Source organism: Vidua macroura, chromosome 9, assembly GCF_024509145.1.
Source record: "Vidua macroura isolate BioBank_ID:100142 chromosome 9, ASM2450914v1, whole genome shotgun sequence".
NCBI lineage: Eukaryota > Metazoa > Chordata > Aves > Passeriformes > Viduidae > Vidua > Vidua macroura.
Window position 1 is genome coordinate 11,789,410 of NC_071579.1, and position 12,157 is coordinate 11,801,566.

The 12,157-nt window shown below is 35.6% G+C and overlaps 1 protein-coding gene across 3 annotated transcripts; it reads left to right on the forward strand.

The window, feature by feature from the left end:
* The first annotated feature begins 83 nt into the window (after nucleotides 1–83).
* On the forward strand, nucleotides 84–12,125 carry AKNAD1 (AKNA domain containing 1). 3 transcript variants are annotated; one of them, XM_053984712.1, is made up of 15 exons: nucleotides 84–166; nucleotides 647–1,802; nucleotides 2,485–2,544; nucleotides 2,861–2,990; nucleotides 3,093–3,244; nucleotides 3,351–3,410; nucleotides 3,893–4,026; nucleotides 4,370–4,496; nucleotides 5,147–5,310; nucleotides 6,631–6,716; nucleotides 7,970–8,089; nucleotides 8,175–8,285; nucleotides 9,101–9,182; nucleotides 10,003–10,150; nucleotides 10,795–12,125. In XM_053984712.1, exons 2-15 carry the CDS (start codon nucleotides 726–728, stop codon nucleotides 10,912–10,914), a joined length of 2,571 nt encoding a protein of 856 aa, XP_053840687.1. In that variant the 5' UTR covers nucleotides 84–166; nucleotides 647–725; the 3' UTR covers nucleotides 10,915–12,125. The 3 variants fall into 3 exon arrangements, with proteins under 3 accessions (XP_053840687.1, XP_053840689.1, XP_053840690.1); XM_053984714.1 differs by having other exon boundaries at nucleotides 10,003–10,046; XM_053984715.1 differs by lacking the exon at nucleotides 10,003–10,150 and having other exon boundaries at nucleotides 10,795–10,883.
* Nucleotides 12,126–12,157: the final 32 nt, after the last annotated feature.

Sequence of the window (12,157 nt, forward strand, 5' to 3'; positions counted from 1 at the left end):
CGGCGGGCGGCGCGGCCCGAGCCGCGGGGCGGGGCGGAGTGCTCGGGGCACCGCCCGGCGCGCCGTCCCCCCGGACGGGAATGGCACGGCCGCGCTGCTGCGCTGGTGCCCATAGGAAAGCGAGGCTGCAAGTTCGCCTCTGCCACCTCGAGAGACTGCAGATAAGGTGAAACAATGCATTTTATGATGCTGGGCTGCTATAATTAATTACATTTTATTTGATGCACAGGGACGAGAAGTAAACTGGGAAAAAAGTTTGTGATCTTTCTCTACAGTATAAGCTATAGAAACGCTTTAGAGTGGGGGGGAAAGGGGTTGGGGGATTTGTTTGGGTTTTTTCAGCCTGAGACTGAACTCCAGTACCACTCGTGGCTCTTTTACCAAGTTTTTTTGTCTTTACGACTACAGCCGGATAAATGAGCAAGGACAGGTAGTGGGCAGCAGCTGCTGTTCCCTATGCTTTTGTCATTTATGTCTTATTTCCTCCAGCAGACTTACACTATTAAAAATAGGGAAGCATCCATACCAGTAGGAATGTTCTAAAACAGCTACAGTAGGGAGATCATTAAATATTAAGTATATAGATAACTAGGTATTATTGTCATGTATATTGGAGTATAAAGTAACTATTAATCATATATTCCAGATTTTGATCCATGCAATAATAAAAGCTCTGTCCACAACTGGCAAAGCAATGGCATTGATAAACTAATAATAAATAATAAATGAAGACTACAAAAAAGTGCAAACTGTCAGACTGGATGAAAGCCCAAATGAATAATTCATTTTTGGATGCATTAGACTGTAGCAGAGATGCAACTGAAGAGGAAGATGATTACTTAGTTTATGATGGAGATATAGGAATAAGCTGTAAATACAACAATAATTCAGATAATTTGAATGCCTGTAGCTGTACAAAAGATATTTCTGGTATTTTAAACTTAGCCTGTTCTGAAAAGAACAAAAACATAAAAGCAGCAGCCAATTATGAAACTCCTCTACAGCCTGAAGAATTCTCCAGTCATCACAGAGGCACCAGAGGAACAACTGGAGTTCCAACTGAAATGCCTGGAAATGAAGCTCCCTTTCAGAAGGAATTACCTGTTGGTAGTTCCAGTAAACCAGATAGCAAAGAACACCTAAGTACCTCCAAGATGTCCAAGGTCCTCCTGCGTCATTTTCCTAGGGAAGAATTACTAAGCACATGCCACTTAATTGAATGTGAGACAATACCAGAGGTGTCCTTTACTGAAAGTATCGATGACACTGGGAGCAAACCTGAGCCTTCAGAACATAGCAAAGGCTCTTTCGTGTATGAACAATGGGCAACGAGCTCCGAGGAGTATCCCTTAGAAAAGCATGAAGAAGTAAAGGCTTGTGACAAAAATGGAAACTTGTTAAATGGAAATAAACCTGTTTCAAAGAAACCTGGTTTTTCTTCTGGTCAGTGTGGGTGCAGACAAGAATATTCACAACTGATTAATGAGACTGGAGATACACACGCCTTTCAAAACATGAAAGATGAGAGAGCCCTGTTTAAGAGAACAGTTTCACCTTGTGAGCTCAAATACGACCAAGGGCAAGCTCACTATTGCCTTCCTGACTTCTCTGAAGTTGCTTCAGAAGTACCAAAAAAACCTGACAATATTACCTCATCAACTGAGAGAGCAAAACCCGTTCCTATTTTGCAAAGTAAATCAGTAACTGTGAACAACATTTTGGAAAATAAGAATTACTTCAATTCTGCTGAAGTAGAGAATCAAGAAGAAGGGAGCATTTCAGAACTGCTGCAACAGCTACAGGTAATTAGGATGCTTGAAGAAATTCCTCATACTGGGTAAGAGTGGTTTATTGTAAGAAGATATTATGCCATAAAATCTAACATGACTAACTCTATAGGCACTCTGTATCAGTGAGTACATCATCTGACTCAAAAACTGCTTTAACAAATAAAATTCCGTGAAACTGACTTTATACAGAACTGACATTACCAATTATTTAAAGGCTGAGTATTATTTAATACTCCAGTATTTCACTCTGGAGCATTGTTTGTGACTATAAAGCATCTTATCAAATCATTAGGAAATCCACTATAAAGCGTTATTTCTAGCGTTAAATGTTTAAATTCATAAAAAATACTTCAAATACATTTTTAAGAACAACATTCTATTTTTTACTGTGCAATGTTAAGACATCTTTGCCTTTTTTCACATCTAACACTCTTCAGCTATGAGACTGGTATTTATTGACAAGTCAATTCTTTCTAAAGGATTTTTTCGACAGCAGTATTTCTCTTACTGTTGTGAATTTATTTTAAAGCTTGTTAGTAATTAGATAACCACTGCTCAATTTCAGCCTGACATGGAGCTCACTCACTGGGTTTTACACGGTCTTAATTCTGTTTCTAGATTTACATCTTAGTAAATTGCCTGAGATACAACAAGTTTTAATAGTTTTCCCTATTATTTCCTGGCTGCAAATGAGATGCTGACACAGCATGCTGACATCCAGAATCATACTGACCATCTGAGATTTAATCCTAAGGTAAAGCTCTCAAAATACTTTTTTTTTTAAAGTCATTCTTCTTTACCTCTAGGACTATGACTATCCCCTAAAACTATTTTGTCACCTTCATATTGTATTTCCCATTTATACAAATCTTCTATATTTTCACAACACAGAAAAGTATTTTAAGTATTTATACAATGAGACACTTTATACATCCGTCAACTCAGAAAATTAAATGGCACTGTTATAAAAAACATTTCATTAATATTTTGTATTTTGAGTTAAAGTTTTTTGTCAAGATCCATAAGTGTTCTAAACATTGTATCTATAATGAAGGTTCTCATTTTAACAGATACTTCCTCAGTCAGACTTTGCAAATGCCAACACTGCCATTTCCTCAGGACACACTGGGACACCACCTGACGTCATCACATTACGTGCTCCTGTCCCTCTACAGCCTACACATGGTTTGCTTAAAGCAAGTAAATAAAATTACAGTAGCTATGCAAATGACTATTTAATGTAATTTGATTACATTTTTGGGCCAAAACTGCAATTGATCAATCTTACCTTGTATGCTATAGGACTGCAGCCTGGAACAGCAGCATCAGCACTACCAGCAGCTGGGACAGTAAAAGCACAGTGTCTAAATCCTTCTGATTCATCACCAGAACTAACACTAGGAGAAAAGATGTCTCAAATACTAAAGGATCAGACAGAGAAACTGACTAAGAAAGTAAGAACTCTGTTTCAATATATACTTTGCACTGATGCTCAAATTCCATACTCTCTTGGCAAATTTGTTTAAATATAATAATTAAGTCTATTATTTGGTCTTGAAGGTGGAAGACTTCTCTAAGCATATGAGCCATGAAACACTCTTTCTACAAGACAAATATCTGGTAAATTAATTTATGTATTTTGAGCTATCTGAAATGCATTTGAAATGGCTGTAGACTTACAATTTTCTGGCAAGATTCTTGATGCTTACCTGAAATGGATATTTACTCTTTTCAATTCAGACTGAAGGTACGAGATTAGGAAGCAAAAATGAAGGTGTTCAGGAGGTGGACAAATTCTTAAATCTTTTAAGGATTCTGACTTAAAACTATTAATAAAAGGCCTGAAGTTGCCATATAAGTTAGGAATTTTGATATGTAGGGCATTAGTTCAGAAATAATTTTTATTATTTTATTTGGACATAATAGAGCAGCACAGAGTATTAGGTGAATATACAATATGCAGTCCTGTTTCAATTCAGAGAACTAGCAAAATTCTTACCAACAGCACTGCAAATAACATCTGGCTTACAGAGCAAGACATAGTGATAGCTACTTCTGCTAAGTTATGACATTTTGTATTGAATTATTTCTTATTGATGAAGGTTTTAAATCAACTGAAAAGATACCTTGATGCCTTGGAAAGAAATTATTTAAAAGCTAGAGAAGAGCACCACAACTTACAGCTGCAGAACTACAAGAACAAGCCTATCAACCTTGGAGAGTTTGATCCTGAGAGGTTAGAAGATAAGTGCTAAGTAGTACATCAGTATATTTTCTTTTACTGTCTTACAGATTTTGCTTCATTTATCCATTAGAGTTTTCCTGAAGTGAAAATATTATCTTAATGTGATAAACTGTAAGTTGTTTGGCCAAAATTCACCTTGGGCTTTATATATCCTACTTGTAATTGGGATATCTATTTGATTAATTCAAATACTTAAAAGAGACTCTGACAACTCCATACATTTTATTTTTTTATTTTATGGGAAATACACTGCGATGTCAACTATGGTTATCATGGTAAGAAATTAAAGATCTTTAGAGAGTTTTAAGTAATTGTGAGTTGTGATTGGATTTAGAAGGGTGGAAGGAGGAATATTCAGACTTGGCATGCTGCTTGAAGACATTCAGGAACAAATTGATGGCAGCAAAGGCAGCCTGTCATCGTTACTGACTTCCTATGAATCTGCTCAGTCTTTCTGTGAGGTAACTGACTTTTATTAAACACTACAATTATTCTATTTTATTGATGCAAGTCTTGAGAATCTAAGTGCAGTTGTGTGATTGTGTGTTCTCCTCTAGTAAGAGCATGATGCTTTTAGATAGCATGTTACTTCAAAAGAAAAATTAAATATTAACTTCATAATATGTAATTAACTGTAACAGAAACCTAAGTATAAAAACAAAACTATACTGAATGTTCTTAGTTCCAGTTTCAAAAGTATTTCACAGTAAGAAAATATGAGTAGCTAATTTAACTTCTGCAAAGCTGTTTTGGGGAATTCATCACTATCATTTAAAGGGAGGAAAAATTACTTTGTCCAAGATCTTAAGCTGCAGAATTACTAGAAGACCAAACAGTATTGTGCCAGAGAAAATTGAGTTTGCTCCTAAGAAAACTGAGTTTCTCCCAGATCATAAATACACATACACACTCCCTCCCAAAAAAAATCTTACTGTCTTCTACAAATCTACAGGTAGGTCTCAACAAATGCTTTCATAACCAATGTTTTAAGTAACTTGGGCTTCAGAGAAAAAATGGTAAGAGAGTCTGAGGAGATGCTGTTTGGTAGGAGTCGTTCCTTGCAATGCAAGGCCCATGCACACCTGTGTTTATGCTTTGTTACTTTGTACAGAGCTTGGCAGTTTCAAGCACTGCTGATCTTCCACAAACAAGAGGTACTGAAACTCCATTTTTTCACAAGAAGCATAACAGAGAAAGAAGCCAGACAACTGATGTAATCCCACCAGCAAATCAACTTTCTTTAGACAGCAAAAAGTGCAATCTTTGTCTGCACATGTAAGTGAAAACTTGGAAACAGCTGTTGAAGTTTTTATAAAAACATACGTAAAATTATTTGCTGAGTAAGAAAATTAGGATGACTGAAATCTGAAATGCAACATGAATATTTCCAGAATAAAAATTGTACAGAATTACATAACTGCATATCTAAGAATTCCTCCTAGCTTGGTCTTCCTACCTTTCTCAATATGAAAGTATTTCCTGAAGCCAGGACACCACCATCACTTTCACCTAGGAATTAAATCATACTTGTGTATAAAATTCATGTTAGTCACACAAATTCAAGATGTGAATAACTAGTCAGAGTACAGTTCCAGTAAAAGATAATTTGCCAATATTTGTGTGGTATTCTCAATTAAACAAGAAAAGGGAGGGATGCAGGGCCTACGTAATTAATGATCAAAACCTTACGAAAACTCTAAAATAGCATCTCCACCCTCCTGGGAAGAATTTTATAGGTGTTAAACATCTCAATGAGATTAGAAAAATAAAATAAGTGGTCCCCCCCTTAATCAATGTAAGGTTAAAAAAAGAGAACCAAACTAAGTTCCAGTAGAGAAGCAGAGCTTCCAGGAAAAGAATGCATGCAGTATAGAGCACAATCATGTTAACCTAATTCTGCCAGATTATTTTACAGACAGGTGTTAATAATTGCCTAGTAAAACTCACCTAGCTTCCACTTTTTTCTCTGTCATTGAAAGAATATTAGTTCAATCTTCTGATTATTATGTTCATGAACAGGCAGAAAATTCTCCAAATAAATTGGTGATCCTGTACACCCAGAGTTAAAAATACACATCAAATGACTCAAACAAGGAACTTTGTTCTTTTTCTCTCAGAAGGTACATCTCAAAATATTATTCTAATTATCTAAAGTCATTAAATTAAAGCATTAATAACAGCTCAAAGTTACTAAGACACCAGATCATATTTCATGTATGTTGTATCAAAACACTATCAGTGGTAACAGATGGATGCATCTAAGATTTCATACTACTTTACTATTCCAATACAGGATTATCAAGATCTCTACTTTTAAGCATTTTTAACAGTTGTGCTTTTTTAACATTTTTAACAGTCAGGGTGCTTTTGTCAGAATGTATCCTTTAACTAAAGGGTTCATTATTTTTCAACCGGTTAATCATTAAACTTCTTCTTACCACTTTTTCAGATAACTGATACAAGTAAAGGTCTTCCTGTGAATAAATCTGATTTCTTCTCAACTAAGAAGTAATTAATCATTAGTATAAGATGTTTATAAGTCTCATCATAGAAATACTAAGATATAATAAAAATATTCTGTTTTCATGCTTAAAGAAATACAAACATCCAGGAAGGAAAAACTGGAACATTGCCACTCTTCGTGCAGAGAAGACCAACTGATTTATCAGATACCAACCTGAGTAAGTCATGAGGGCATACAAAGGTCAGAACTGTGTTTAAACCTGCTAGGGAATCCTGTGAAGAAATACATTCCTTTTATGTCTCAACATGAAAATTGTAGTTTTAACAGATGTTGCTGCTTAGCAGAGCGCAAAGCACTAAGAATAAAAAGGAAACTAAAAAAGTAACAGCAGGTCAAATTCAGTGTGGAACTCTCAGTGACAGATGAAGAGGCAACAGACATGTTGCAATGCAATTTTCAGTTAGGCATGAATGAAAGATTTCTAACTTGGTCAAACACTGAAACAGTTTGCTCTAGGGAGACTGTGGCATCTCCATTCTCAGAGATATTCAGAACTCAACTGGACAGGGTTCTAAGCAACTTCAATTAAGTTGGTTGGGCCTGCTTTGAGAGGGGACAGAATCAGATGACCTCCAGAAGTCCTGTCCAACCTGAATTACTCTATAAATCTAATTTAGCTTTCTAGATAAGTTTCCAAATATTGCCACTGCTAACATTTTCAAGAGCTTGACAGGAATGTGCACACAATGCTTTGGTTTTGCTTTTTCTTCTGACCTGCATTTTTTTCATGTTCTAGAAGATAATTCAAAGCTTGACAACTAAGACACTTCATATCACTACTTCCACTTTCAGTTTTTGGATTCAACGTCATTATTCTGTTTAAAAACAAATTTACCTTTCCACTGCAGAATATTCTGAAGCTTTTAGTAACGAGCAACTAAAGGAGAATAGCATGAGCTGTCCTACTTTCAGTTTTAAGTCTGAATATACAGGTTTTCTTACCTTTTGTCTATCAGTTGTCCTTGACTTTTCTGTGATATCCTTTTAATTTAATATAATACAGTGGGATTATGGTTTGTACTGGTTGGTGCAATGGTTAAAGCAGTGCCATACTAGAACTGCTCAAATTCTCATCCCACTCCTATTATACTGCACTGTTCCCATAACACTGTGGACAGGGATATGGAGAACTTCATTAAAGAAAAAAAAAAAAAAAAACCACAACAAGTCTTGGTCTGAAAATAAGCACCACCAGAAAATTCCATTCAAAGCTTGCAGACAGGGCTGAAAGCTAATCTTTAACTCAATCCCCACTCTCCTGGGGGTGAAAAGTACTTCCTCAAATTGCAGTAGCATGGATGGCAGCAAAAGGTTCTGAAATTACAGTGCTGAAAGCCAAATCATTACCTGAGTATATGAGCCAAAGCTTTTTATATTTCAGACCCTTTAAACTTATTTTTTAAATTTTAGGCAGTGATACAGAAGACTTCTCAGCCTGTGATTCTTATAATTCACAAAGCAAGGACCTTCTCAACTGTGACAGTCTAAGTTACAAATCATTAAATATGAGATTATGTGGAGAGAGACAAGGTACAGTGATTACAAAAATATGAACATCTACAAGGAAACATTTCTTATATTTTTGTTTTTCTAAACTACATGTCTGTGTTTCCAGGACTTAGATGCAGATGCCCCAGAGGAAGCAGAGATCAAGTAAAACTCAGGAATTACAAAGAGTCTGTTCAGTCTTGTACCCTATGTAGAAAAAGAAGCTGTGGTTCATCCTGTAAGTATGATGTGTCATTACCAAACACAGGCCAGCTCCTAAAGGGCAGAACGCCACACTGCACCTACCAGGCCACATTTAATTTATTATAAGCAGTCATTAGCACTGTAAATCCAACTTTTACACATCTGGTCAAGTTTAATCTCCATGCATGACAGATTTACCTCTCCCTGGTTATTTATGAGAGGAATCCTTTTCATATTTCGTTTACGGCAGGAATATCTCCTTTTGCAGAGCCACAAGAAAGGATATGACAATTAGACATTACTGTGCCAACTTTTATAGTGCCACCCATTACCTAACGTAGTATAAACAAGTACTAATGAAGATTCCAGCTTTACCTTCATATTGTCTGGCATGCAGCAAAGGGGAGCCTAATTAAAAACAAAAAAATTAAATCATCTAAACATGAACCTTTTAAAGTCACTTAGAGTCTCTCTCTAGCATAAGAAAAAATTGCTTAAAGAAAAAAGAAGAAAGCATAAATTAGCTATTTGTCTCTAGCAAGCCTGTGAAACTACAAATCAAAGTAGCATTCATTATTAGGATTATGACACTGATTATTCTACACATCCCCACTACAGTCTTTCACTGGATGAAACTGAATATAAATCTGCATTCCATTTGCCAACTAAACTCAAGAGCAAACACAAAAAGGTTAATCTGTCCTCATTTACAAAAAACTTTAAACATATTGAAGTTTTATTCAGCAGTGATAGTTACTTGATCTTTAATTTATGCTAAAGAGAAAAAAAAGTTAAAATACACAGAAAATAACTTTTCTTTTGCTTTACACATGGCCTCAACAACTCCAGCTTATTCACAGAAGAGAATCTCCACTCAAAAGGCTCAAAAACCCAAACAGCCAGGTGAAGTTGTAACCAGACTTAGTGAAAGGTAAGCTGTAGCAATAGCTGTGTAGTACAACAGAAAACCCCACTGTTGAAGATTGAGCATGGGAAAAACGCACCAGGAATTATAAGCAGGAATAATATTTTATCTTTTACAGTGCATGTTGCATATTAGAATTTCACTCTTTAGTGAAATTATTTACTTGAACATGTGTAAACAATTCTTAGATTAGTTCTTCACTCCTAATGTAATGAAGAGTAAAAAAGTAACTTCTTTAGCTGACACATTTAGTAATGAAAAAAAAATTCACTTTAAGATGTTCCCATTCAAAGATTCAAAAGCAGGCCTCTTAATACAGGATGCAGTTCTGTTTGCTACTAACTACTTCTCTGTAAGTAATAATCCTTATAGAGGATTGTTTTAATAACTTAATTGTTGTTAACATTAAATTACACCATGAGACAAAAACAAAATGGATTCCTAACAGTAGCACAGACTAGACTGAAATGCAAACAAGTTTTGTCACAGTATTTTTTGACAGCTTTACTCAATAGCAGTAATTGCCTGGAAGTACAGCAGCTGCACTTGAGAATCAGTGGCATACAACACTGAAAGTTACAGCAGCAGCAGAGTGCTACTATTATGAGAAATTTTCTTACTCGGCATCCTAGAACATTTTCTGTCTTATTGCAATGCAGATAGAACACAAATAATGATGGACTGTGCTTTACAATTCAATGGAAAATTCTACTCACCGTAAAATTAACTTGTGACCGAGTGCTATCAAGGTGTATGTATGTGATTCATAGTTTAGAAGTTCTTTTCTCATTTAAATTGTATTTTATTCTATATATTTTATCTTTAGGAAACCCTTTGTGGCTGCCAAAACCTGCTGTTCAAGCACATATGGTAAAATTATCCTTTCACATCAATACATATCCAGTAAGAAATCTGCCCAAAGAAAATCTGCAATTAACATCAGAGACACAAATGCCAACAATCCCTATGCAAATGTAAGACTTTTGTGAAAATTAAAAGCCACACATCCTTCTTGAAAGGATTACCTCCATACATCATGGCACTGTAGAACATCCCATTCTTAGCAAGCTGATTACAATCTAAGCATGTGTAGTGCATTTGAGGGTAAGACAAGAGGGAGTTCAAACCCCAGGCATTTTGGCTTATATGTTACTATATTTCTTCATATAGGTATGTACAGGCTTGTTGTGCAACTCAGTCCCTGTATAAATGGTGAAATAGACCAAAAAATTGTGCTGGATCTTATCTCCAGAATTGTCTTTCATATACTGAAACAAAGCCTAGCCTAGAAACAACCTAGCTAGAGGTTTTGAGAGCTACCCACTATCAAAATCTCAAGAAAGCCTTATCAGTACCAAAAACATGCACCACACTGGAGCAGATACAATAGAAAAGTATAAATATCCCTCAGTTCAAATAAATACATGATCAAAGAGAAAAATAATTAACAGGTACTTCCAACTTGAATCCTATAGCAGTCTATCACATGACACAATTTTTACTTCTCAACACATATTGAGAGTGAAAATCACGAACAAAACATTAAACATCACCTTTTTCCAGTACCTATGTATATACACTTGCCTTCACTAAGGCTCCATTTTATTATTTCCAACAGGTTTTAAGTTCTACTCTGGATCATGCCATAGAGACAGCAAACAGTTTGAAGAAAGCTACAGAGCGAATGGTACAAGCAGTTTCAGAAGATCTAGCTGAAGTTAAAAGAAAACAGTTTTAATTATCTAGTTCAAATGCTGTTTTGTTCTGCTGGTTGATACTGAAGTGTTAGTATCTCTGCAAAAATCAAATTATGAAGACACATGAAAAAGTCAGCTAGCTTACTTTGTCAGTTGTTCTGTACCTATTGGTACTAAACCAAACCAGAGCACATAGGTATTCCACGTTTACACTCAGTCTTAGAGCTGTAAAACAATTTAATAATTCTACTGAAAGTCTTTAGTAGGTTGGCTAATCCCCATTACTGTCTACAGATGCCTTCTCTAAGTATTCACTTAAGACAGCTTAATAAAAATTGGCTTAAACAAGCAAAATTAACTTTCTGACTTGGATTTCCCCCCACTCCCAAGTGTGAGAATAAATCTCAGTCATTACTACATATCATTTCTTCTCACACTTCAACAGCAGCTGCTTCATTACACCAAGAGAAAATAACCTCTATACCTGAGACATCTAGAAGTAAACATATTAGCATACCAAGTCATAGTCAACATTTGGAATTATTTTGGTTTTAGAGTGCCCTACATTGAGAGTTGTTTGTTTTTAAGAAACATCCTTGAATGTTGCAATGACTGAATTACACCATTAGTTGTTTATGTATTTGTAACAATTAAATTGGTTCCTTCAATTTGATTTCCTTAATTTGTCAGATATATCTGGCTTTGACATTTTAGCTGATGGTAAGTAGGCTGGAAATTTTTAAAATACTGTATAAATTCAGTGAGCCAAGAAAAGTCATCTATTATTTTCCTTCTCACACCCATTTAACTGCAGTGATTAAAGGCAAGCAGTTAACATCCTTGTTTTATCAGGGATGCTACTCGCTGAAGCCAAAGTACATAAGGAGTGATGAAAACCAAATTAGAAATGCCAGTGCATTCCTTAAAAAGGACAGTCATTTTCTGTGCAATTTCATCAGTGGAGGACACAGAAATAATCCAGACTGTCCACACAAGCAGTGATTGCTAAACTCACTGCCATGTGCCACTTACTCACTAGCCTGAGTCAATGGCTTTTTTCAGGGCTTCTTCCAGCCCTTGTTCTTCACAGCCAACAGTATCATTCAACTTTTTTCCTCCTTAGCCTCTTACTGTATATCCTTATAACTTCATTTGCCTCTCCTTATTATCCCTGGTTTTGCTTTATTTAGTTTAATGTTTGGAATGTCGCCATTATTTGCAAATGAACTTATTAAATGAAGTAATTGCTGCAGCTTCCTAGATGCAATTAAAAAAAAGATTCAT